At 38.2% G+C, this 23,239-nt stretch overlaps 1 protein-coding gene across 1 annotated transcript; it reads left to right on the forward strand.

Annotated features, from left to right (window-relative positions):
- Window positions 1–202: 202 nt before the first annotated feature.
- On the forward strand, window positions 203–22,889 carry LOC121868957 (V-type proton ATPase subunit e 2-like; the record flags this gene model as incomplete). The annotated part of the gene is made up of 4 exons (XM_042369989.1): window positions 203–342; window positions 11,793–11,840; window positions 20,604–20,691; window positions 21,925–22,889. Coding segments are annotated over 4 exons (378 nt in total), but the record flags the coding sequence as incomplete, so codon positions are not given.
- Between the last annotated feature and the right edge of the window lie 350 nt (window positions 22,890–23,239).

The following is a 23,239-nucleotide window of genomic DNA, read 5'->3' on the forward strand; positions in this document are numbered from 1 at the left end:
CAGTGGCAACTGTATGCTAGTCATATGATTAACACCAGTGTCAGACGTAAGAAAAGTCAATGAAAATTAATGAAATAATAAAATACTTATTACTTTTTTATCTATTATGCATTTATATTTAATTTTTTACTTAAATATTTAATAAAATCATACAATATATCGTTAATAACTTTTCATTTAGTGTTTTATACAGGGGTGATAAAATCTGACTGGACCCCGGCAACAAGGATCACCTGACAGAGGTAAACATGGGGGCCGACGTGGTGCCTGTAGCTGTGGTCACGGGGTTTCTGTGATCGGTCTTATTCTTCCCTTTATTGTAGCCAAGGGACCCAACAAAGGGTAAGTACTGTTCTTTAACTTCATAGAACTGTAAGTATGTATATGGAAAAAGGGAGTTACTAAAAACGTAAGGCGGGTATAGTCTGGGTATAGCAAATTGCCGTTTAACTACCAATTGGGCTTTTTATCAATAATCTAGGTTTTTCTCATGGTATTTTGTCTGTTATTCATACTAATTTAACCTTCACGGAAATGATTCGTTACCGAGTTATCACACCTCCGACTACAAATATTGGGTAAAATTATAGTTTTGGTAATTCAGCGATTTTTAGGATTTTAAGTATTGGAATCAGTAGTTTAGACAATTCTAGGGTCAATTTATAGTAATACACCATTATTTCTTTCATTTGGAATTCGCTTCTACCACAAATCCTCGTTTTGGCTCCCCACCCACCCCCTCCCCCACCCAGAACCCCAATTTCCACACTTCCCCATTATTGGTAGAGGGCTTCCAGAGTTATTTCTATTAAAAGTGAATGTCATATTTGAACCAGTCGTATCAAAAACTATCAGAAAAACACTTTTTTTTTTATTATTAGATTCTTTTGTTGTTTTAATCAGCAATTTTACCAAGACTAATTATAGGACACTTTTCTTCTGTGGCATTTCTTTCGCTCGTGATTAAGAGAAAATTGGGGAAAAAAAGGAAAATCATCGTATTTTTCTCAGTTGTTGGAAGTTGAAATTAAATTTTTCCGATGTTTTTTGTGTTGAATGAATCTGACCTTTATACCACTAATCACACCAAACCTAACTAGGCAAAATTATCGTTTCGGTCATCCAGCGGTTTTTAGGTTTAAGTTTGGAATCAGTAGTGCTTACCTTAATTAGGCTCAGAAGACTTGGAGTTGGTATGATGGTGTTTGTCCGCTTTATAGCTACAGGGCTGCTGACAGTTCACAAGTAACCCCAGTTGGCAAAACACCGTGTTCATGGAGAAATTTCAATGCCTCACCGGTTTACTGTAATATTCAACGTGAAATCTTGCAATAGCTTGGAATGAATCATCACAGCCATTGCCGGGGAGACAACTTGGAAATAAATTCAAGGGAGTCATGACGGGGGGCCTATACCGAGCTGTGATTGGTTAATCCCAAATCATACCCACTAATTAGTGTCCAAAGAACTGTGCATGTTTCAGACTCTAGCACATGTGGAATACAGTATACAGGTACTAACCAATACACAGGAGCTCTCTGGGACGGTGGTAACATTGACAACACTTGGAAAAAATAAGATGATTTAACAAAAATTTAATGCGACTTTTTCTGAGAGTAATCATGAGCAGAAGAAAGGTGTCTTAGAATTGTCTAAACCACTGATTCCAAAATTTAAATCTTAAAATCCGCTGGATGACCTAACGATAATAATACCCCAAATTGCTCTCACCGAGTTGGGGCTGAAACTGCAAAAATACCCAACAAATCTTGGGAGACCCGTGGTGTTTGGGGGCAGGGAAGAGCAAAACCGGAAACTAATAGGTTAAGGTAATTAATTGGAACTTATCTGTTGCTAGTTTGGCAGACAATTTTGGACTCATTTTTCTCAATATTCTATGCTTAATGCAATGGAAATACTGTCGTCTTTTTTTTGTGAAATGCAAACAAAAATTGCTTTTTCAACTTCTGAGTTGATAATTTTTTATTTTTTTTGGTTACTATGACCTAGCTTAACCTAACCCAGCTAAACCTAACTTTACCAATCATAACCTAAACATCCTACGTATTGTCACACAGTGGCTGGTGCAGAGAATGATTGAGAGTTCAGAGGGGTTGGGAGGATATCACTTTCAGGTACAGTATTACATAATCATTTCCACAATTTGGGTTTCAGTTTCTTCAATATTTTTTTGCTTTTCAATGGAAAATGTCTGTAGTAACGTAAAAATAATTTTTTTTTACTTCGTGATTCTCGATTCGAAAGTTGAAAAACAAATTTTTTTCGTGTTTCCACAAAAAAGATATAATTATTGACGACTGACCCGTGGCCAATTTTTCATGGAAAACGATTATAAAAATACAGCAATTTTACTGTTTTATATTGGACGCTGTCGTAGTAGTGGAAATGCGTTAAAAAGTGGTTATTTCTAAATTAAACTTAACCTAACCTTAGTTGATATGAAAACCAAACGGCAAAAGCGTTGTTAGAAGACCTCGCCAACCTAACCTTACCTAACTTCTTAGAGCCCCCCCGGACTCCCATTATATTAAGGCCTTACTAGGAGATGGTGTAATTTTATGTTTTTTGTGGACGTGAGGGTGGCCATCCATACACTGAGCATTGGTGTTGATCAAGCCTGGGTGGCGGAGTGTTTTGAAATACGTCAATATGATGGCTGTTTACATCCTGGGATGAAACGTCACCGCCACATTACCGCCGAGAAGACAAAGTAGTGTGCACCTAGGTACCTAATTATCTACCAAATGAAGCATTTGCACAAAAAATGATTATCATATCAGAACTCACTAATGAAAATAAAGTAAGAAAATAAACGGTAAAACAAATAAAGTAATATTTCCGTTAGCCGGAGTCCCTCAAACCCGGAACTCTCCTATAGCCGGAATTGAAATTTTCTCGGAAATCGTTCACAAAGTCGTAATTTTACGGAAAATTCTGGCTTTGGGAATGAATTTTCCGAGGGGCAAATTTTTCCCAACACCCAGAAAATTCCGGGGATGGGGGAGTTTTTTCCCGGGTTTGAGAGATGAAAATCAGGCGCATTTTCTGGAATTTTTTATTTTATTTTATCCAATAAAATTAACAAAAATAATTACTTGATCAAAGTGGGCAGGGCTTTGAAATAGTGACCTTTAAAAATCTTAAAATTATAAAACATTTACCTAAATCATGTTTTCAGTGTTGAGTTTGTGGTGGTGTTTTCGGTGTTCAGATGAGGAGGGATCCCTCAACTCAAAAGTGATTCTTAACAGTTAGGAAAGGTTAGGTAAGGTTTTCAATTGTTTGTTTGGTTACCAAGAAGGTAAACTGTACTCTACGGTGACCCAAGGGACGAGGAGGAGGGTGTAGTGTACAGGTGGTCTGACTCACATTACCATGCTATATAATACTTGTCCTAACTCCAAAAAAAAGGCATTTCCCCAATAGAAGACAATATCTAAGAACAATAGAAGCAAAATTTATGTCAAAATAGTGGTGTGTTGTGGCCAAATTTGTGGACAGACTAAAGAGTAAAGTTAACCGGAAGCTAATCTAACCTAACCAAAACCTAACCTATAGTAGCTGAATTACTCTTCCACAACTTGTGAATAAGTTCAACTGGAGGAGGAGAGCACCCGATACACGAAGCAGCCATGGCGAGAATGAAATCAAATTTTTTAATTCAAAATCGTACTCTTCCCCGGAACACATCGATAGCTGATTGAATGAAGACAATGGAATCGAAGCTACGAAGCTCTGTGATTGGTCCTATTAGGCCCATTAGACATCTCTGCTGGTAAAATATTAACTCGGAAAAACCGGTAGATGCTTCTCAGTAACAATTTCAGAGGGTTTGTGGAGTTAACATCAACTCTGATGGCCATGCAATACTTTACATGAATTTACCATCTCAGTTTTTATCCAATTGTGACAGAAGTTGTATTAGAAAAAAAAATTGCAATTGACAAGATAATAACTTCTGCTGAACCGAAATTGCTCTAACCCAATTGGGAGTGAAACAGCAATAATACCAAATAAAGTTTGAGGATGTTTGTCCGGTTGTCGGTTAGGTTATTTACAATCTATTAACTAGATAAATGGAAACGAGAATGCAGGATTTCACGTTGAATATTACGGTAAACCGGTGAGGCGTTGAAATTTCTCCATGAACACGGTGTTTTGCCAACTGGGGTTACTTGCACGAACTGTAAGCAGCCCTGTAGCTATAAAGCGGACAAACACCTTTGGTCCAGAGTGACTTGTGGATGACGAGCAGCACGACCATGATGATACTAACTCCAAGTCTTCTGAGCCTAATTAACCCTTAAGCCCCAGGTTAGGGTGCTGCTGGCAGTACCCCACCCCGCCAGTAACCCCCTACCAGTACCTCCCCCCACCAGTAACACACACACACCCCCGTGGGGATAAATAAAAAAAATAAAAACTTCCTAAAATTATAATAAAAAAATGGCGGGAAAATGGGCGGATGTTCTGGAACGTCACCCGGGGCCTAGGGGTTAAGGTAAGCACTACTGATTCCAAAACTTAAAACCCTAAAAACCGCTGGATGACCGAAACGATAATTTTGCCTAGTTAAGTTTGGTGTGATTAGTGGTATGAAGGTCAGATTCATTCAAAACCCAAAAAACATCGGAAAAACTTAATTTCAACTTCCAACAACTGAGAAAAATACGATGATTTTCCTTTTTTTCCCCAATTTTCTCTTAATCACGAGCGGAAGAAATGCCACAGAAGAAAAGTGTCCTATAATTGGTCTTGGTAAAATTGCTGATTAAAGCAACAAAAGAATCTAATAATAAAAAAAAGTGTTTTTCTGATAGTTTTTGATACGACTGGTTCAAATATGACATTCACTTTTATTGGAAATCACTCGTTTAGGATTTAGCCCCCCCCCCCCTCTACCAATAATGGGGGGAAGTGTGGAAATTGGGGGTTCTGGGTGGGGGAGAGCCAAAACGAGTGATTTGTGGTAGAAGCGAATTCCAAAATTATCCAAATCACAAAAAAACATCAAAAGAACGCAACACCCAACATAAATTCTGCTATTTACTAAAAAAAAGTAGAAATAATAGTTCTACCGATTGCGTGTTCTGAATTCCCGGTACTCTGTGCTTGATAACTTATACAATATAACCCCCTAGTCGCATGGGCCCCCGGTGGCCTTATTATCAATTTGCGACAGAAGTGTAATATAAGAAAATGAAAGAAATAATGGTGCATTACTATAAATTGACCCAAGAATTTTCTAAACTACTGATTCCAATACAGTACTTAAAATCCTAAAAATCGCTGAATGACCAAAACTATAATTTTACCAAATTTTGTAGGGGGGGGGGTGATAACTCGGTAACGACTCATTTCCCTGAAGGTCAAATTAGTATGAATAACAGACAAAATACCATGAGAAAAATCTAGATTATTGGTAAAAAGCCCAATTGGTAGTGAAACGGCAATTTTACCATCTTTAATGTTATACTGCACACCACTTCTCTATATATAATGCAATGCAAATTATGAAATTGATGGTAATTTTTCCTTTAATTCTGTTGCCACGTTAACTTTTCTACCCACCATTTGTGGTGCTCCATCTGTAGCCAGACTCACAGTTTGTATCCAGTCAACACTTAATTTATCCAGTGCCCCAACCAAACTCGTGAAGATGCCATCACCTGTTGTTGTTCCTTTCATTGGTACCAGTTCCATAAACTCCTCTGTTAACTGCATATATTCATCCACACCACCTATAAAACTGCAAGTTGTGCTACATCAGTTATAACAGTACTTTCATCAATTGCAACACAAAATGCAGTATAGGACTTAACTTTGGCTTTGAGTTGACTGTTAATGTTCTCGGATGATTCATTAATTCTCTCTGCAACTGTATTTCTTGAGAGGCCAATGTTTGCAAATGCTCGACATTTTATCCGGGCAAATATCTTCTGAAGCCATCAACATACATTTCTTTATAAAGAACCCTTCAGAAAAAGGCTTCGATGACACAGCTATTTCAACCTGTAACTTGCCTTAACTGCAGCATCACTAACTTGATGAACACTCTTAAATACTGACTGCTGCTTTTTCAATGACTGCTTTAACTCTTTAACTTTGTCGTCACGTAACTTGCCACTACTGTATATTTATTATACTTCAGAACATAGTTAGTGTCATAAATCTTCAAACATTGTAATCTTTGGCAACAGCTACCTGTTGCTTACAAATCAAACATGTCGGTTTTCCATTCATTTCAAGAAAACAGTACAAGATTTTAAACTTTTCCTGTATCACCCGACACTCGTCATAAATTGTTCTTTTCTTTGATAACATGATTACGGGCTCAAAAGTAAAAACAAAGAATACTGCTTTCAATATTTGCAAAGCTCCAACTGCTTTGAGCGACACTAACCTGGTCCGTAAGCCACGCCTCTCATCTATAGCTACAAATAGCTGATTGGTTCATAGTAAATGTTCGTTTAGCTGTCCATTTATTCAAACTAAATATGTTCACAATTGGTAAGCAGACCTGTTATTGTATAAATAATGTTAAATAACTGGACTATCATAATGCAAATAATTTCAAGGCATTAGCACTTCAGAGAGGAGGTTAGAAAATGTTAAATATTTATCATAAAAGGTCGAAGTCACAGTTGAAATTCTCTTTCGAATGAAGTCTTTTCATATTTCTTTGTTTTGTACCAAACATAAAGCAAACAGAAACAAATAATACCCAAAATATAGCTCAATAGGTAATGAACTACAGTTTGTACGGCTGAGAGGTAAAATGCTCATGGAAACAGCCACTGGACTTGGTGGGAATTTCGCTCATCTTGATGCACGAAAGAACAGCCAGCAGACGTCAACTGTCAACAAATGTCAGCACTGTGGTACAGTAAGTCCTCATATAACTTCGTCCCGCTTAACTTTGTTTCGGTACTACGTCGCTAAACTTTAAGAGACCAAAAATTCTTTTAACGTCCCGGTGATCCGATACTACGCATTTTGCGTCGTCACGGACTACCTTCTACGGCGCATCACCCGCTCTTGTCTGGCTTTACTACGCTCTCTCGCTCGGCGGTCTGCCCTCACTTGCGGCACGTCACAGCATCCCCAAGCGACACCAAGCCAGTCTCAGTTACGATTCACGTCATTCGTGTGTGCTTAAGTGCTTTTTCTCTAAAACTACTCTAATCATTCGAAATGGCTTCCAAGCACCCATCAAGTGCTACTGTTGCTAGTGTAGTGAAGAGGCAAAGTAAGACCATTACCTTGGCTATGAAAATGGATGTATTAACCCGATTTGAAAAGGGTGAACGTGCTGTGGACATAGCCGCTGTGCTAGGTCTAACCCCCACAACTGTGCGTACTATCCGGACCAACGCTGACAAGATTAAGGTTAGTGCTGGAAGTGGTTCTTCTCTGAGTGCAACTAAGACAACTAGAAGTACTAGAAGTACTGTGATAGAGAAGGTGGAAAAGATGCTGGCTATGTGGATGGAGGACCAGAATCAACGCAATGTGCCTGTGAGCCTTATGGTTATCCAGCATAAGGCCAGAGGGTGAAGGATCGAAGGAAGAGACCTTTATAGCCAGCTGAGGATGGTTTCGTTATAACTTCCACAACATTAAGATGACTGGTGAAGCTGCTAGTTTAGATACAGTTTCTGCCAAGACATTCCCGCCTGAATTCAAGCGGATTATCCAGGAAGGAGGCTACTCACCGAAGCAAGTCTTCAATGTGGACGAGACTGGTCTCTTTTGGAAGAGGATGCCTGAGAGGACCTATATCTCCAAGGAGGAGAAAAGAGCGCCAGGTTTTAAAGCAGCAAAAGACCGCTTGACGCTGCTGCTTGGTGCGAATGCTGTCGGTGACTTCAAGCTGAAGCCTATGCTGATTTCTCGCGCTACCAACCCATGGGCCCTGAAAGGTTACTCTAAGGATCACCTCCCAGTGATCTACAAGGCAAACAAGAAGGTATGGATAACAGGTGCCATATTTAGCCAGTGGTTGAACATGTATGCCGTCCTTGCAATGAAGGAATACTGTGCCAAGGAGAACCTTGATTTCAAAATTCATCCTCCCACTCTCAACAACTTGCATAACAGTGTAAAAGTTGTGTTCCTGCCTCCCAACACGACAGCACTGATGCTGCCTATGGACCAAGGCGTCATCACAGCATTCAAGGCGTATTATTTACGCCGTACCATGGCCCAGCTGCTCAAGGATACAGACGGAGAAAATAAACCAACGATCCGAGAATATTGGTGTGACTTCAACATTTCTTATGCAATTGACAACATTGGCAAGGCATGGGAAGAGGTTTCAGAAAGTTGCCTGAATGGTGTGTGGCGTAAACTGTGGCTCGAGTGCGTCAACAGTTTTACGGGATTCACGGACTTAGTCCCAGCTGTGAATAGGGATATCCTCAGCTTGGCTAGACAGGCAGGCTTTGATGAGCTGGAATCAGAGGATATTGAGGACGTCCTGGCAGCCCACACAGAAGAGCTCACCAACGAAGATCTGCAACTGCTAACAGAACACAGTTCCGTTGAAGACGACGACGACGAAGAACCTCAACGAACGCTAACTTCCAAGAGGATGGCAGAAGCGTTCAACATGTTCCAGCAAGCAATGCAAATCCTTATAGATGACGACCCAAACAGAGAACGTAGCTCAAAGGTTCAACGCAGCAGTGATGACAGTCTTGGTTGTTACACAGAAATAATAAGAAGAGGAGTAGCACCAAGCAGTCAATGCTGGATTCATTTGTTCGTCTCAGGACGGCAGAAGGAGCTTCTTCACAACAGCCGGCAGCCGAGGAGGAGCAACCAGCGGCGGAGGAACCCCAGTCAGAGCAGGAGGAGGAGTCAGCCACAGAGTATCAGTGACTCACCACCCTCCTCCTCTCCCGCCATCCTCCTCCTCCTCCCCTTCACTCCCCACCACACACTCGCTCTACCACCTCCACCCATCGGTGAGTACCAATACAAACTTAGTACTGTAATTCTATATACTATTCTCTATAGAAATGGCGATGATTTTCTGTACGTACTTGTATATGTAACCTTTTTCATGGGTCAAAGGGAGGCTGGGGAACGTAACTCCCGTATTATATCTATTTCTTATGGAGAAAATTGATCCGTTTAACGTTGTTTCGTATAACGTCACGTTTTCAGAAGCGTAACCCCGACGTTAACCGAGGACTTATTGTACTTGACCATCACAAACATTTCTCACACCCACGAGCAGATTATTAAATATTTTTTCCACTAACTTGTCATTCTCTTGTTAAATACAGTAAGTCCTCGCTTAACGTCGTGGTTCCGTTATTGAAAACTGTGACATTAACGGAAACAACGTTAACGGAATCAATTTTCCCCATAAGAAATAGATAAAATACGGGAGTTACATTCCTGAGCCTCCCTTTGCCCCATGAAATACAGTACATATACTGTACTCCCTCTTTATCGACGGATTTTTTATGGACGGTTTCGATTATCGACGGATTATTTAGCCGGATTTTTATTTTGGCACCAAACAGCTTCTCCCAGTCCTCTCCTTGAACAGGGCTAGAGGGTACGTGTTTTTCGAATCGTTTTCAGTTAAAAAACTATTACATCACTCGTCTATTTTACCTAAACTGCGCCTGAATGAATATATTCTCGGAGATAAATAGTAGTTTTGTGGAAACGTGACGTATTTCAATGTAAAATAGGATAAAATACATGACGAAAACAAAAGACTTTACCTAAGCTTCCGATGTTCTTGAGATGTTACTCGTTTTTTTAATAGTTTTCGGTTAAAATTCTGTTATATTACAATGATATTCTATTCATACTGTGCTTGATATAATACATTCACGGAAATGTAATATTTTTGTTGAAATGACGTACGTATTACAGTGGAAAGTGGGATAAAACCGTGACGAAAACAATGACTTGCGCTTTCTTTCGTTCAAAAGATGTTACCGTAATCACTTTTCGAATGGTTTAGTTAAAAAACTGTTGTATTACAATAATATTCCCTCCTAATTGACTTGAATAAATACTTGAATGGAAATATACAATATTTTTGTTGAAACTACCCGCGTTTCAGTGTAAAGTGTTGTAATAATAAATGGTAAACAATTTGCCTTGGGCATCCGGATTTTTGGACTTTTACTGTACTGTACACTGTTTTGTTTACTGTAAGGACCGATGTTCACTTCAATAAATGAAATCGTAAGTTTGCTAGTATTTTTGTCCACTTATTATATTATTATTTATACACTATTATTTAAGGTTATGTGTAAAGGAAACGCATTAATGCTTAAAGGTACATTTATTCAACATATGCTAATAATAGTTAGAAAAATTACGTAACCATCACGGTATCGACGGTTTCTTTATCGACGGCCGTTTACAGAACGTAACCCCCGTCGATAAAGAGGGAGGTTGTAGTACTGTAGTATATATATATATATATATATATATATATATATATATATATATATATATATATATATATATATATATATATATATATATATATATATATATATATATATATATATATATATATATATATATATATATATATATATATATATATACACTCTCTATAAAAATGCCATTGAATTTCTGTACAGTATATGTATTGTATTTCATACAGTATACAGTATGTACTGTATATATATTGGATGGAGGTGGTGGAGCGAGTGTGTAGTGGAGCGGAGGAGGAGGGTGGTGAGTCACTGAGACCCGGCGGGTGGCTCCTCCTACCGGTTTAAAACCTCCATTTTCGTAGCAAGGCTAATGGTCTTATGTTACTTCTTGATGGGTGCTTGGAAGCCATTTTGAATTGTTAGAGTGCAGTATTAAGAGCAAAAACACTTAAACACGCACGAAAGCTGCGGAAGCTTAACAAAGACTGACGACGCTTGGGGATGCCGTGACGCTCTGCGGGTGAGAGCGTAGTGTGCCAAGATGAGAGAGGGTGATGCACCGTACAAAGTAGTCCGTGACGTTATACTGAATCGACGGGACGTTATCCAAGTCGTGGGTGTCTAAAGAATAGCGACGTTATAACGAAACAACGTTTTTGGGAGCAACGTTAAACGAGGACTTACTGTACTGTGTTGTGACAAGATTTAAGTAATAATATATGTTATGAAGTATTAAGAAGCAATGTAAAGGTTTAACATCTTCATTCTCTGTCATCAAGAAATTTGTTGCACTGAGTATTTTATTCTAGCAAACACCAGATGACTTTATTCAGCTGAGGGAACCCTCACTAGTCAAAGGGCTGACAAGGCATTTAGCAGGCCGTCACTCTAACACCAGATACATACTGGACTGAGATTCACAAAACATCTTACAAACACTTGCCTTTGAACAGACACAATAGAATAGATAGTCAATACTGTAGACTAAAAGAGTATTATCCGATACAAATAGTCTCAACCCTTTACTTCAAGTGCTTACTGTCTTGGCTCTTAGCTGCACAAGTTGCAGCTAGAGCAGCCAGTGAGCCTCAAGTAGGAGGGTGTTGGACCACGGGCAGCATGTTTGACACCCCTGATTTATGGCATAATGACCTTAATGTGTTTGCTACCCACCAGCCTCTTGGTGTCACCACCCTCGCTGAGTGGGCCGTCCTTATCTGGTATTAGAATCCTTGGTTACAGTCATTGTCTTGGAAGAGCAATTGCAGTTTAATGTTAAGAGATATATTTTTAATTTACGTTGATAATAGATTTTTGTACCTGTACCTGTACTGTGTTTTTCTTTTTTTCTAGGGTGATACAAGTAGTGCTGGTGATAACTGCCTCCACCTGCTGGCTATTGTAAGTATTGTAGTGTTGTGTTTAAATCTTACCTGTGATATTACAGATGTTATAATCATGAGATATACCACTTATGGTTGGCTCGTCTCATTGTTATATATATACTCCAGAATACAGTGAACCCTCGAAGATTTGAACCCGGTAAATCCAAATTTCGGAAGATTTGGACAAAATTTGGGGGTTCCGGGGGCTAAGAAGCCTTAAGAAGCATTCCCAAAACAGAGCAAAGATCATCTTAGGCCCGTATAACTAAGATGTCAGTGCGTGGGACACAGGTGTAGGCGGGAAACAGAGTTGTCAGTTGTTGTTTGTGGGACTATTATTTCATTCACTCCAGAATTGATACAATGTTTCTTATTATGTTATCATAGGTAAATGCATAGTTTGTATAATTTGTTTATCACTGTGCCTATCACCGTTTTAAAATTAGACTACAAGGTATGTATTTCTCCCTTTCGTATTTCGATCGTACACCTGGCAAAAGGAGCGTGTGAGTGACTGTTAGTTAAAGCGTCATCTGCAGTTGTAACTCGCCTCCCTCCCTGCCTCATTTCACTGGATTTACTGCTATTATTAGTGTTTACTGATATAATAATGTTTAACAGTGATTAATCATGTCATTGTAGCCAGGTTAAACTCGTTGCTGTAACCACCAGGCTACTGGGCCAAGCTGTGTGGTGTTGTGTTCGTTATTCAGCTCGTATTTTTTGGTAGATATACGTAACTTATTTCATTTATTTTAACTCCGTTACCTGCACACACCATCCTACATACATATTGTGAAAAAGGTAACAAATAATTTCTTTGCACATGAGTTAGCTGGCTCAGTGAGGGAGCAGGAGGAGAGCGCATAGTGTAGGGAGTGGGGAGCGTTAGCTGGTCTCCGTTGGTATGATGAAGCAGGGAGCGTATGCAAATGGCGACTGTGTTAAACTTTCATTTGGCTTTTATTTACTGATTTGGCAATACAGTATTTTTTTTTGTAACTTATTTATTGGCATTTGTATTTATTCCACACATTTACTGGTACTGTATATATTATTTTAAGAAAACAATGGATACAGGAGGAAAATCCACACAATAGGTTTTTCCTATATCAGAATTTAATGTTTTTATATATTTATTTCAGCATTCATCAGAAAAGAAAGACAATCGGCTTTTTCGGGCAGGTGGTCCCCACTTTTAGTCCGGATCTTCGAGGGTTTACTGTATTGACTTTTCAGATTTGCCCAAGACAGTACAGGGCTGTTGTATTGGGCACCTCCTTACCTATTGTGTAAGGTAAAGTGTAGAAGCATTACAGCACCAACAGGAAATCATGTGGAGTTCATGTTGGCCTTCTTAGACTTAGATGATGGCTGGTTGAGAGTGACTGAAAACCCATTGGTTTTGTTAGCAAGTTACACATGGGGAAGTAATAATAAGTGTACTGTCTATATGTTGAGAATTCCCAAATTTTACTGTACTGTGCCTGTATAGTTCATCTGTTTATAGCAAATGATGATAGGTCACTAATAGTGTAATGTCAAGTCATGGTGGAGGGTGGCACATTAACTTCAAAAATATTCAAGAAAATATTTTTAATGTTTTTGTGAAATGGAGGTGTCAGTAGTATTCGTCGTGGAGGTTCCAGGGGGCAGAGTATTTCGGGGCAGGTACATGTACCAGTGGTCCCTCGGTTAACAGCGCCTAAGTTATGAAATTTGGGATTGCGGTGCCTCCCTCAGATTTAAAATTCAGCGACAACCCCTGGGATTCTCCAGGCAAGCTTCAACAAGTTTTGGCTTGCACTGGGCGATCAACCAGCTGTAGTATTAGTCCGCCAATACATTAATCGGTTCTGGGGCTTAAATTCCTTACTATTTTAGTAAATATCAAGAAGTTTATACTATTCAATAATTTTAAAAGTTTAATATTCAATTTTTTAGTCATTTTAACAATTATTGAACATAATTGAAGGTAAAGTGACTAGTTTAATGCACGGCATCCAGCCTCTTAACACAGCAAACAGGCGTTAGTCTCTGTTTTCACTGGAGGTAACATCTTGCTTGACTCACTTCAACTAAATGCTTTTTTTCTGTGTTTCCAAGCAAATTATTGGTAATTTTGAAATTTATTTTACATATTGACAATATATAGCGCAGTAGTGTTATTTTAAAGAAAATATTCTTTATTTACAACAAGTTTAACTTTAAAAAGCACGTGTTGACATTGTTTGAATCCAGCATGGGGCCTAAGAGATCTAAACCAAGCAGGAAATCATAAAAAAACATGAACAAGGCATTAGAACAAATGCGCTATGCAAAGAATATGGCATGTCGACATCAACTGTGTCGACAATTCTTGCACAAAGACAAATTTAAAGAAGTGAAAGTGAGACAAATCTACAAGAGTGTTTAAAAGTAGATCCCTAATTGCAGAAACTGAGAGGTTACTTATCATCTGGATTAGGGAAAAACAGATGAAAGGTGATTCAGTTTCTACCGAATTCATTTGTGAAAGAGCCAGTGAGATTTACGAACATTTAAAGACAGATCAACCTGGTTCTTCAGGCACAGAATTTGAAGATTTTTGGGCCAGCAAAGGCTGGTTCGAAAAATTTAAGAAAAGAAGTGACATTTTCAGTGTTGTTAGGCATGGTGAAGCTGCTAGTGCTGATAAAGAAGGGGCAGCAAAGTTTTTAGTTGAATTTAAAAAACTGATGGAAGAAGAAAATTATCTTCCACAGCAAGTGTTCAATGTGGACGAAACTGGGCTGTTCTGGAAAAAGATGCCCAAAAGAACATTCATCACCAGAGATTAAGCCTCTTTACCTGGGCATAAACCCATGAAAGACCGTCTCACTCTACTGCTTGGTGCCAATGCTTCAGGGGATTTCCGACTGAAGCCTATGCTTGTCTACCACTCTGAAAACCCCAGGGTGTTCTAACAACAGAAAGTGGTAAGAACAAAGCTTGGAGTTTATTGGAAGTCCAACCGTAAGGCATGGGTGACAAGACAGTTCTTTAATGAATGGGCTGTTGATGTGTTTTGCCCTTCTGTGTAGAGCTACCTAACCACCAATAAACTCCCTTTAGAGGCTCTTTTCCTCATGGATAATGCCCCTGGTCATGACCCTGACCTTGCCAGAAATTTGGAGTATCAATTTGACTTTGTGAAAGTGTTGTTTTTGCCTCCCAACACTACATCAATCATACAGCCAATGGACCAGAATGTGATCAGCAACTTCAAGAAGTTGTACATGAAGAAAATGTGTAGGTGTCATAGGCAACTTCCAATGATCCTGAACTAACACTGAAACATTTCTGGAAGACACAATTCAGCATCCTGGAGGCTGTAAAATTGATTGTGTCATCATGGAAAGCACTGTGGCCATCAGTAGTCCATGATTTTGAGGGATTTGAGGAAGAAACAGAGTTGGACCAGGAGATTGTGTCCATTGGTCAGTCATTGGGCCTTGAAGTGGAGGAGGAGGATGTGGAAGAGCTTGTGATGTCTCATGAGGAGGAACTTACTCCTGATGACTTGAAGCAGCTGGATGAGATGTTACAGGTAGAGGCTGACAGTGGTGAGGAGGAAATTGAAAGTGATGACCATGTGTCAGCTAAAAAGTTGAAAGATGTGATTTACCACTGGGAGAAGTTCAGGGAACTGGCTTCAAAGCACCCAGAAGTGGAAAAAACTGAACTAACTTTGTGTCATGCTGAGGACTCAATGGTCTTTTTCTTTAAACATAAGTTAATGGTGAAGAGGAGAGATGCCCCACAGACCACAATTGACACTTTCTTCAGTAAAAGGCAGAGGGAACAAGATGCCATCCCTCAGCCTCCCACTTCAAGAAGGAGAGAGGATGTTCATGGTGGAGAATCTGTCAGTCCAGAGGTTCCTGACATTTTCATGGAAGGTGACTCACATTCCAAGAAGCAGTAAAATGCTTCTCCTCCACCTCCACTTCCTTCTCTTCTCCCTTCTCCTCCTCCACCTCCCACTTCAAATTCACCTCCACTTCCTTCTCTTCTCCCTTCTCCTCCTCCACCTCCCACTTCAAATTCACATCATCATCATCATCCACGAGCCTTCTACATACACACCTCAAAGTAAGTGAACTTTTCTACCTTTTTTGTTGAATTTTGGCAATTTTCGGTGAGCTGGAACCAATTACCCAAAAACCCATTAAAACAATGGTTTCGGTTAACGAGATTTTCGGTTAATGAGCAACCTGCTGGAACGGATTGTGCTCGTTAACCGAGGGACCACTGTACCGAATTATTTTTTTACGGGGAATAGCCCACCCGGGCACAGGTCACTGGCCCACAACAGGGCCTGGGGGGAGTAAAAAGAAATTAAAATTAGAAAAGAAAGAGACCATGTTAACTACACCACAAAAATGCCGGAAAACCAGCTTTTTGAAGTGAGACATTGTTAAAGTATGGAAACACAGAAGAAGGCAGAGCATTCCACAGTTTGGCTGTGTGAGGAAAGAAGGATGATTATAACGGGTTATTCTAGTGTGTCTTACAGCCACAGAGAAATGGTGGGCACCGCGGGCAAGATGAGTATTCCGAGCCCACGGCCTTGTTGGCGGTACACAGAATGCCAAGCCCACCGAACATTGCCCGTTAATGTACCTGTAAAAGAGAGAGAGTGAAGCAACATTGCAGCGAAGAGAAAGAGAAGAAAGATTATCAACTAAAGGAGGAGAGTTAATAAGACGAATTGCCTTTGATTCCACCCTATCTTTGTACAGTATATAAATTTACAGTTAGAAAATATAACAATGATTCAAACACAGTAATATCTCCGTTAGCCGGATTCCCTCAGGCCCGGAACTCTGAATTTTCCATAAAATTCTGGCATTTGGGAACGATTTTCCGAGGGGCACATTTTCTGGAAAACTTTTGAGAAAATTTTCCCTATACATTGTTCCCTCAGTTAATGAATGGTTAGGTTAACGAATTTCGGTTAACGAATTACCTTCCATAAGAATCTTCAATTCGGTTAACGAAAAAAAATTCGTTTAACGAAATCCTTACGAACATCACGGTTTGTTGTGAGCATCAGCTGATGGGCTAGTCTGCCAATTCATTAATCTGTTCTGTGTTTAGATTTGTTTCCAGTGGAGTAAACATCAAGAAAATTGTGCACTTTACTATTTGTGCATTTTTTATATTAAAATTGTGGGTCATTCTAAAATTGAGCCATCCAAGCTGTCTACATAAAGTTTTTCAACTATTATTTTTGGCTCGATATATGTAACTTTATTCATTTATTGAAACTCATTTACATGCACACACTGTCCTAAGGGCAAAGCTGTACTGTACATGTAATCAATATAATGTACAAAATGAATACTAAAATTTTAGTCTAGTGCAAACTATTGCATGTTTACATTCAAATTAATCACTATTGTATAAGAATTCAAGCAATGTAAATTATATTCTCCCGGGTCACTTCTATGACATTTTATAATAAAAAACAAAAACTCAATCTAAAGGAAATAAATAAACAAATAAATACTTCACTAGACCTTGGAGGCCTAACTGTCACACATGTCACTGTCACCCCTCCCTCCCCCCCTCCCCCCCACCCTCCCAGCAAAGGTTTGGTGGTTTTCAGTAGGCTTTAAGTTTTTATCTTATATAATATCACAGACTAAAGTTAGGAGAATATAGTTTGCATTGCTGGAATCCTTACTAGACAGCGAATAGCTTGAATATAAACGTCATATATTTTGCACAAGAGATAAAGATTAATCACCTGTATCACATTACAGTAGTGATTTAAGAATTCTTGTGTATATGTACATACTGTATATATATAGTGATTTAGGGGTAATTTAGGAGTGTTTCTGACTGAGTTTTTGGCTTTACTTTGTATATACTTTTCTGTGAGCTGGAACCAATTACCCAATATCCCATTGAAACAATTGTTTCGGTTAACGAACGACCCTCTGGAACGAATTGAGTTCGGTAACCAAGGGACCACTGTACCTGGAAAATTCCGTGGATGGGGGATTTTTTCCGGGTTTGAGAGAGTCGTCTTGTTACCTGGAAATCTCTCATTCTCGGAAGTGCTCTGCACCAATTGTTCCAGCGATCGGAGATTTAACTGCAATCTATTCTTTAGATTACATAAATTGTGCAGAACACAGTCGACAAAATTATTCAATCAGTAGCTCGTCCAACTGCCCTGTAGCCTGTTCAGCATGGATGCCAAGGTCATGAACCAGCTCTGGTCTACCCCTGTATTATTCCCACTGTCTATTAATGTGCATCATAAGTTGATTGCCGGTCCATTCTTCTACCATTTCCCACATGTTGACCATGCATGCCCACACGTGCTCAATACCATTCATATCTGCTCCCTTGCTGGGCTGTTCCAGGAGCTCTAGGTTGTCCTGCGTTGCAAACCACTGTTGAATGACGTGGGCAGTGTGTATAGGGCAATGGTCTAGGACAAATAAAATGGGCACCAGGTGGGAAAGGGTAATCCCTCTCACGGAGGGATGGCAGGAAACACTCCTCGAGCAGCTCGATGTATTTCGCTGCTGTAAACCTTCCCTCATTCTGGAACACATCACCCACGCCATGATGTGAAACCCAGCCCCCAGACATTGCAGGTGACATGTCCAAAACGGCCTCGTCAAATATTTTAGACCTGTCATACATACATGCGTAACAAAGTAACAATTAGTTAATGTTTATTGATAGATAATATTCTGCATAAAATGGATCATGCATAATGTAGAGATATAAAACTTTTGTGGATCCCTTTATTTTATTTGCTGTTCTTTATGGTAAAACTAACTTCTCTTCCTTACTATTGACAACACAACATACATACCTATATTGTTTCTAACTTTTGATCTTTTTTTCATTTTTGTATATATGGTTCTTTATTATTATTATTACAGTTATTATTATTATAACAGGTTGTACCTCTCTAGTCCGGCATTCTGTGGTCCGGAAACTCCCGTGGTCCGGAACGATTTTAGTTTGTCCAATAGGTAGATAGGCTTTTTTTTTTTTTTTTTTTTTTTTACTTATCTGAATTATTATTATTATTACAGGAGTATTAAATTTTTGCCCCTCAGGCTCCAATGTGGGTCAGTGACCTATGCCCGGGTGGGCTAATCCTCGTAAAAAAAACAACAACAAAGCCGCGGGAAATTAAGGTTTGTTTACATCCGGCAGTTCGGCTGCTCTCTCTCTCTCTCTCTCTCTCTCTGCTTGTCTATACAGAGTACAACATTTAACCCTTCAATATATATGAGCAGTAAATAAGTGTTGCTTTCATATTCTTATGTAGAGTAATGACGATATATTTTCACATGTGCGCACTTACATACGAGCAGTCTCACTTTTTTTTTACCATTAATGGTTAGCTACTTATATTGTTCCATTTATTAACATTAAATAACATTACAGGTACTTCAAGCAACCATATTCATTTTTTACATTAATTTTACTACAGCTAAACTCAGGGTCTTATTTTCTTCAGTTTTATATGTAGAACCAATCAGTCACTGGTTTCGTAAGCTTTAACATAAACAATGCCGGCAGCCGTCTCGTCTCCTCTAATATTCCACGTATTATTAATAAATTGTATTGTTAATTTTGCACACACGTACATTGATTCAATAAAAACAAATTCAGAAACATTAATTAAAATATATATGAACAGTAAATAAGTGTTGCTTTCATATTCTTATGTAAAGTAATGACGATATGTTTTCACGTGTGCGCATGCGCACTTACATATGCGATCTCTCTTTTCCTTTGCCATTATTGTTAGCTACTTCTATTGTTCCATTTATTAACATTAAATAACATTACTTAAAACAACCATATTAATTTTACTACAGCTACAACCAAGGTCTTATTTTCTTCAGCTTTATATGTAGAACCAGTCAGTCACTGGTTTTGTAATCAACGAAAACAATGCTGTGTCATTTCCTCGTGTGTTTTAATATTCTACGTATTATTAATGAATTCTATTGCTCATTTTGCACACATAAACATTAATTCAATAAAAGACATTCAGTAATAAACAACAATGAATCTTTTGTACATAAGAGAAATGACGCTGTTTACACGATTATGCACGTTGGCGGGCCGTTCAAACCCGTCGAAATTCAAGTTTCCGGCGTCAAAATTTTTATTTATATATTTTTTTGTGTTTTCCAATAAAATACGTTAAGAATTAAAAACTCGCGAAATTTGAGAAGCTGCTATACGACATTTAACCCTTCAATATGTCTTCAAAGAGACCATGACGAAGAGAAAGTGGTGCTAGTGCTTCCAGGCATAAGCACAAGTCACTATCTATCCAGGAAAAGGGTGAATTTCCATGGTCCGGCACCGGTCAGGTCCCAAGGTTGCTGGACTAGAGGTACAACCTGTATTATTATCATCATCATCATTATTATTATTATTTTATTTTTTATTGTTAATTTTATTTACTTTGAATTATTTATCATTATTATTGTATTATTATTATTTTTATTTTTATTTTTATTATTATTATTATTATTATTATTATTATTATTATTACATTTTCGCCCCCCAGGCCCTGATGTGGGTCAGTGACCTGTGCCTGGGTGGGCTAATCCCCATAAAAAAAAGGAAAAGTTCAATACTTTCTCTTAAAATTAACTTATAAGTTAAAGTATAAAACAAGTTAGGAGTTTATATTTTATTATGTGTACATCTACTGTAGACTTTACCACCTAGATATTAATACTTTTTGTAATAATTCTTGTAGCTGGTTGCTGTGTTACATGCATCAGATGAATCCACTTATTGGGCCACAGCTTCACAACACAACAGTCCTGGCTCTCCGATACCTCTGGGTAAGTGATATGTTTTCTCCTGCAACAGTAAGTAAAACATTTTTTTATATTGTCATTCTGCCGTTAATCATCCCGTTGAACACATATGGTTTTGGAGTCAAAATTACTATGAAAAAATATGCAGGTTATTGTTAATGTATATATTTTATTTAAGTGTACAGTAAATTTTGATAAAAGTGAAAAATGGTAACAGCTGCCACCACGCGTTCATAGTTTCTCACAAACACGTTCTATAACAGCGTGAAACAAAGCCTTGTACTGTACTGTGTTCAGTTACTGTTTCCTGTTTTGGGAGTACAGTACTTAGTACAACAAATAACGATCATAGTTATCAATAAGAGCTGAGTGCGTACTAACACTTTGAATTTGATTTTACCCTCATTTAACCTTTATTCCTGGGTCAACCTAAAACCCACTGGGACACAACCCCATGCAGATATATTTCAGCAAAAATAAATAAATAAAAATCTGCAGTCGAAAACTGGTATTTTAAGCATAAAATTAGGGCAGTCACTCCAAGCATACTTCTGCGTGCACGTGGTCATCTATATCTATGGCCACCACTGAGGGGGTGGCAGGTGAGTGCCATTGTGTGTATCTTGTCCTCACCGCTGGCCGCCTCGACAAACTTGACGTCATCTGGGTCTGTTTACTCCCCATCGCTGTCATCATAACCGATGCTATAATAATGCCACTCAAATCAAGCAATGCTTGATGAATAGCACTACTGTTGAGGATGTAGAGGGGTGAGACGGGTCATGAGACGTCAAAGGACGTGCATCCATCGGGATGGCTGGTGGGTAACTGGACCACTAGATTTGAGACAAAGATTAAGTTAAGTTGCCAAGTAAATAAATATTGCATACAAATTATTTCATCCTGCCTGGACATTCAAAATATGTCAGAAGATTAAAAACGTTGAGGATCGTCACCCAGTGAACGTAGAAGTATGTCACCTGGGCTTTAAGGGTTAAGAAAACTATGGTTACAGAAGACAAATACACTCAAAGCTTTTCCCTAAATATTCCCTGCTGAAATGTGTCTTATATGGCATGAAATATGGTATCTATCAAAGAAAGCTGCTACAAATTAACTTTTTACAAAAGTATTATTGTTGCAGATCATCAACTTGCTCTTCTCATACTAAGAAGAAAGATATTTTTTCATACCCTTAACAGGATCATTATTTGTCACTGATTATTTATCATTAATTATTTTTTATGCTTTTTACAGGATGAAACTTTGTCACTGGATGATTTACCAGACGATACAACTACAGATAGTACCATTGATCTACCATCAACTACTCCAATGCCAAATACGGCTAATATGTAAACAGACCTGGAAAGCCCTTAAAACAGCTGTACTTTACAGTAAAAGCTGGTCAGGAAGAAGCCATTGTTGAGTATTCCTAGTGCATAGTGTGGCATAGCCCCTGCTGCTTCCTCATGAAGTAACTTTATAATCTATGAATATTACTTGTAAAGGACATTCCATGTGATGAGATAAAGTCTCACATTTATTGTAATTTTAAGTGTACTGTACTGTGTTTTTAAAGAACATTTTATATATTATACAGTACAAAAAAGATGCTGTATTTTCCAAGATGTATGGAGGAACACTCCATTTAACCTTTATTGGACACCTTAAATCTTTTAGTGTGTTGTGCACCTTCCACAAGAATTAAAATACTTTATAATACTAAATTTAAAGAAAAAATCTTTATACAGCACACTTTTTTTTTCTTAAAAATAGAAATTTTTGAATAATGTATTGCGTATCATTGATGTTTATGCTCTAGAAAAGTGTTATAAATACAGTACAGTATATAGAAAATGATGGAGTTGCTGTCAATATTGTGTGTGTATATACCTAATTCTGAAGAAGATATTGAAGAGATAATATAATTACTCTGAAAAGTTGTAGAGTAACATTTTGTTTGTCCATCTCAAGCTTTTACACATGTGTACAGTATTCATGCTTGATAATAATGGCACAGATTTTCCATACAATGAATATTCCAGAAATGCATCAGATAGAATACTTAGTTTTTCACACAAGACTTTGATACCTGTATAAAGTTTACTTTCTATATTTTAAAAGGTTTATTTGATTCTATTGTCAGATTTTTATTCATACCTTCAGAGGTTTTACTGTAAATATATGGGAACTGGTATTAAATAAAGTTAATGTATGTATATTGTAGTTAATATTTCTTCTATACCCTTAAGAAATAGAAATATTAAGTGACTTGTCTCTCCCAACCAACAACAGAGTAACTACTGCACTGGAAAGTATTAAAGTATGAACCCGTCTGATGCAAATGCTGATTAGTGTAAAAAAATTAAAGTGACTTTTCAAAGTTGTCATACAATGTAAAAAAGACATTCAATGAAATAATTAACATTTGACACACATTGTTCATCTACACACACAACTACTATCCTATCCTGAGTCATCTTCATCACTACCAGACAACCAAAATCACTACTGAATTTCCTGGGTTCTTGGATGCACATCTACCCTTGGCCGTGACTAAGAAGGAACT

The sequence above is a fragment of the Homarus americanus genome, unplaced genomic scaffold, assembly GCF_018991925.1.
Source record: "Homarus americanus isolate GMGI-L3 unplaced genomic scaffold, GMGI_Hamer_2.0 scaffold24694, whole genome shotgun sequence".
NCBI lineage: Eukaryota > Metazoa > Arthropoda > Malacostraca > Decapoda > Nephropidae > Homarus > Homarus americanus.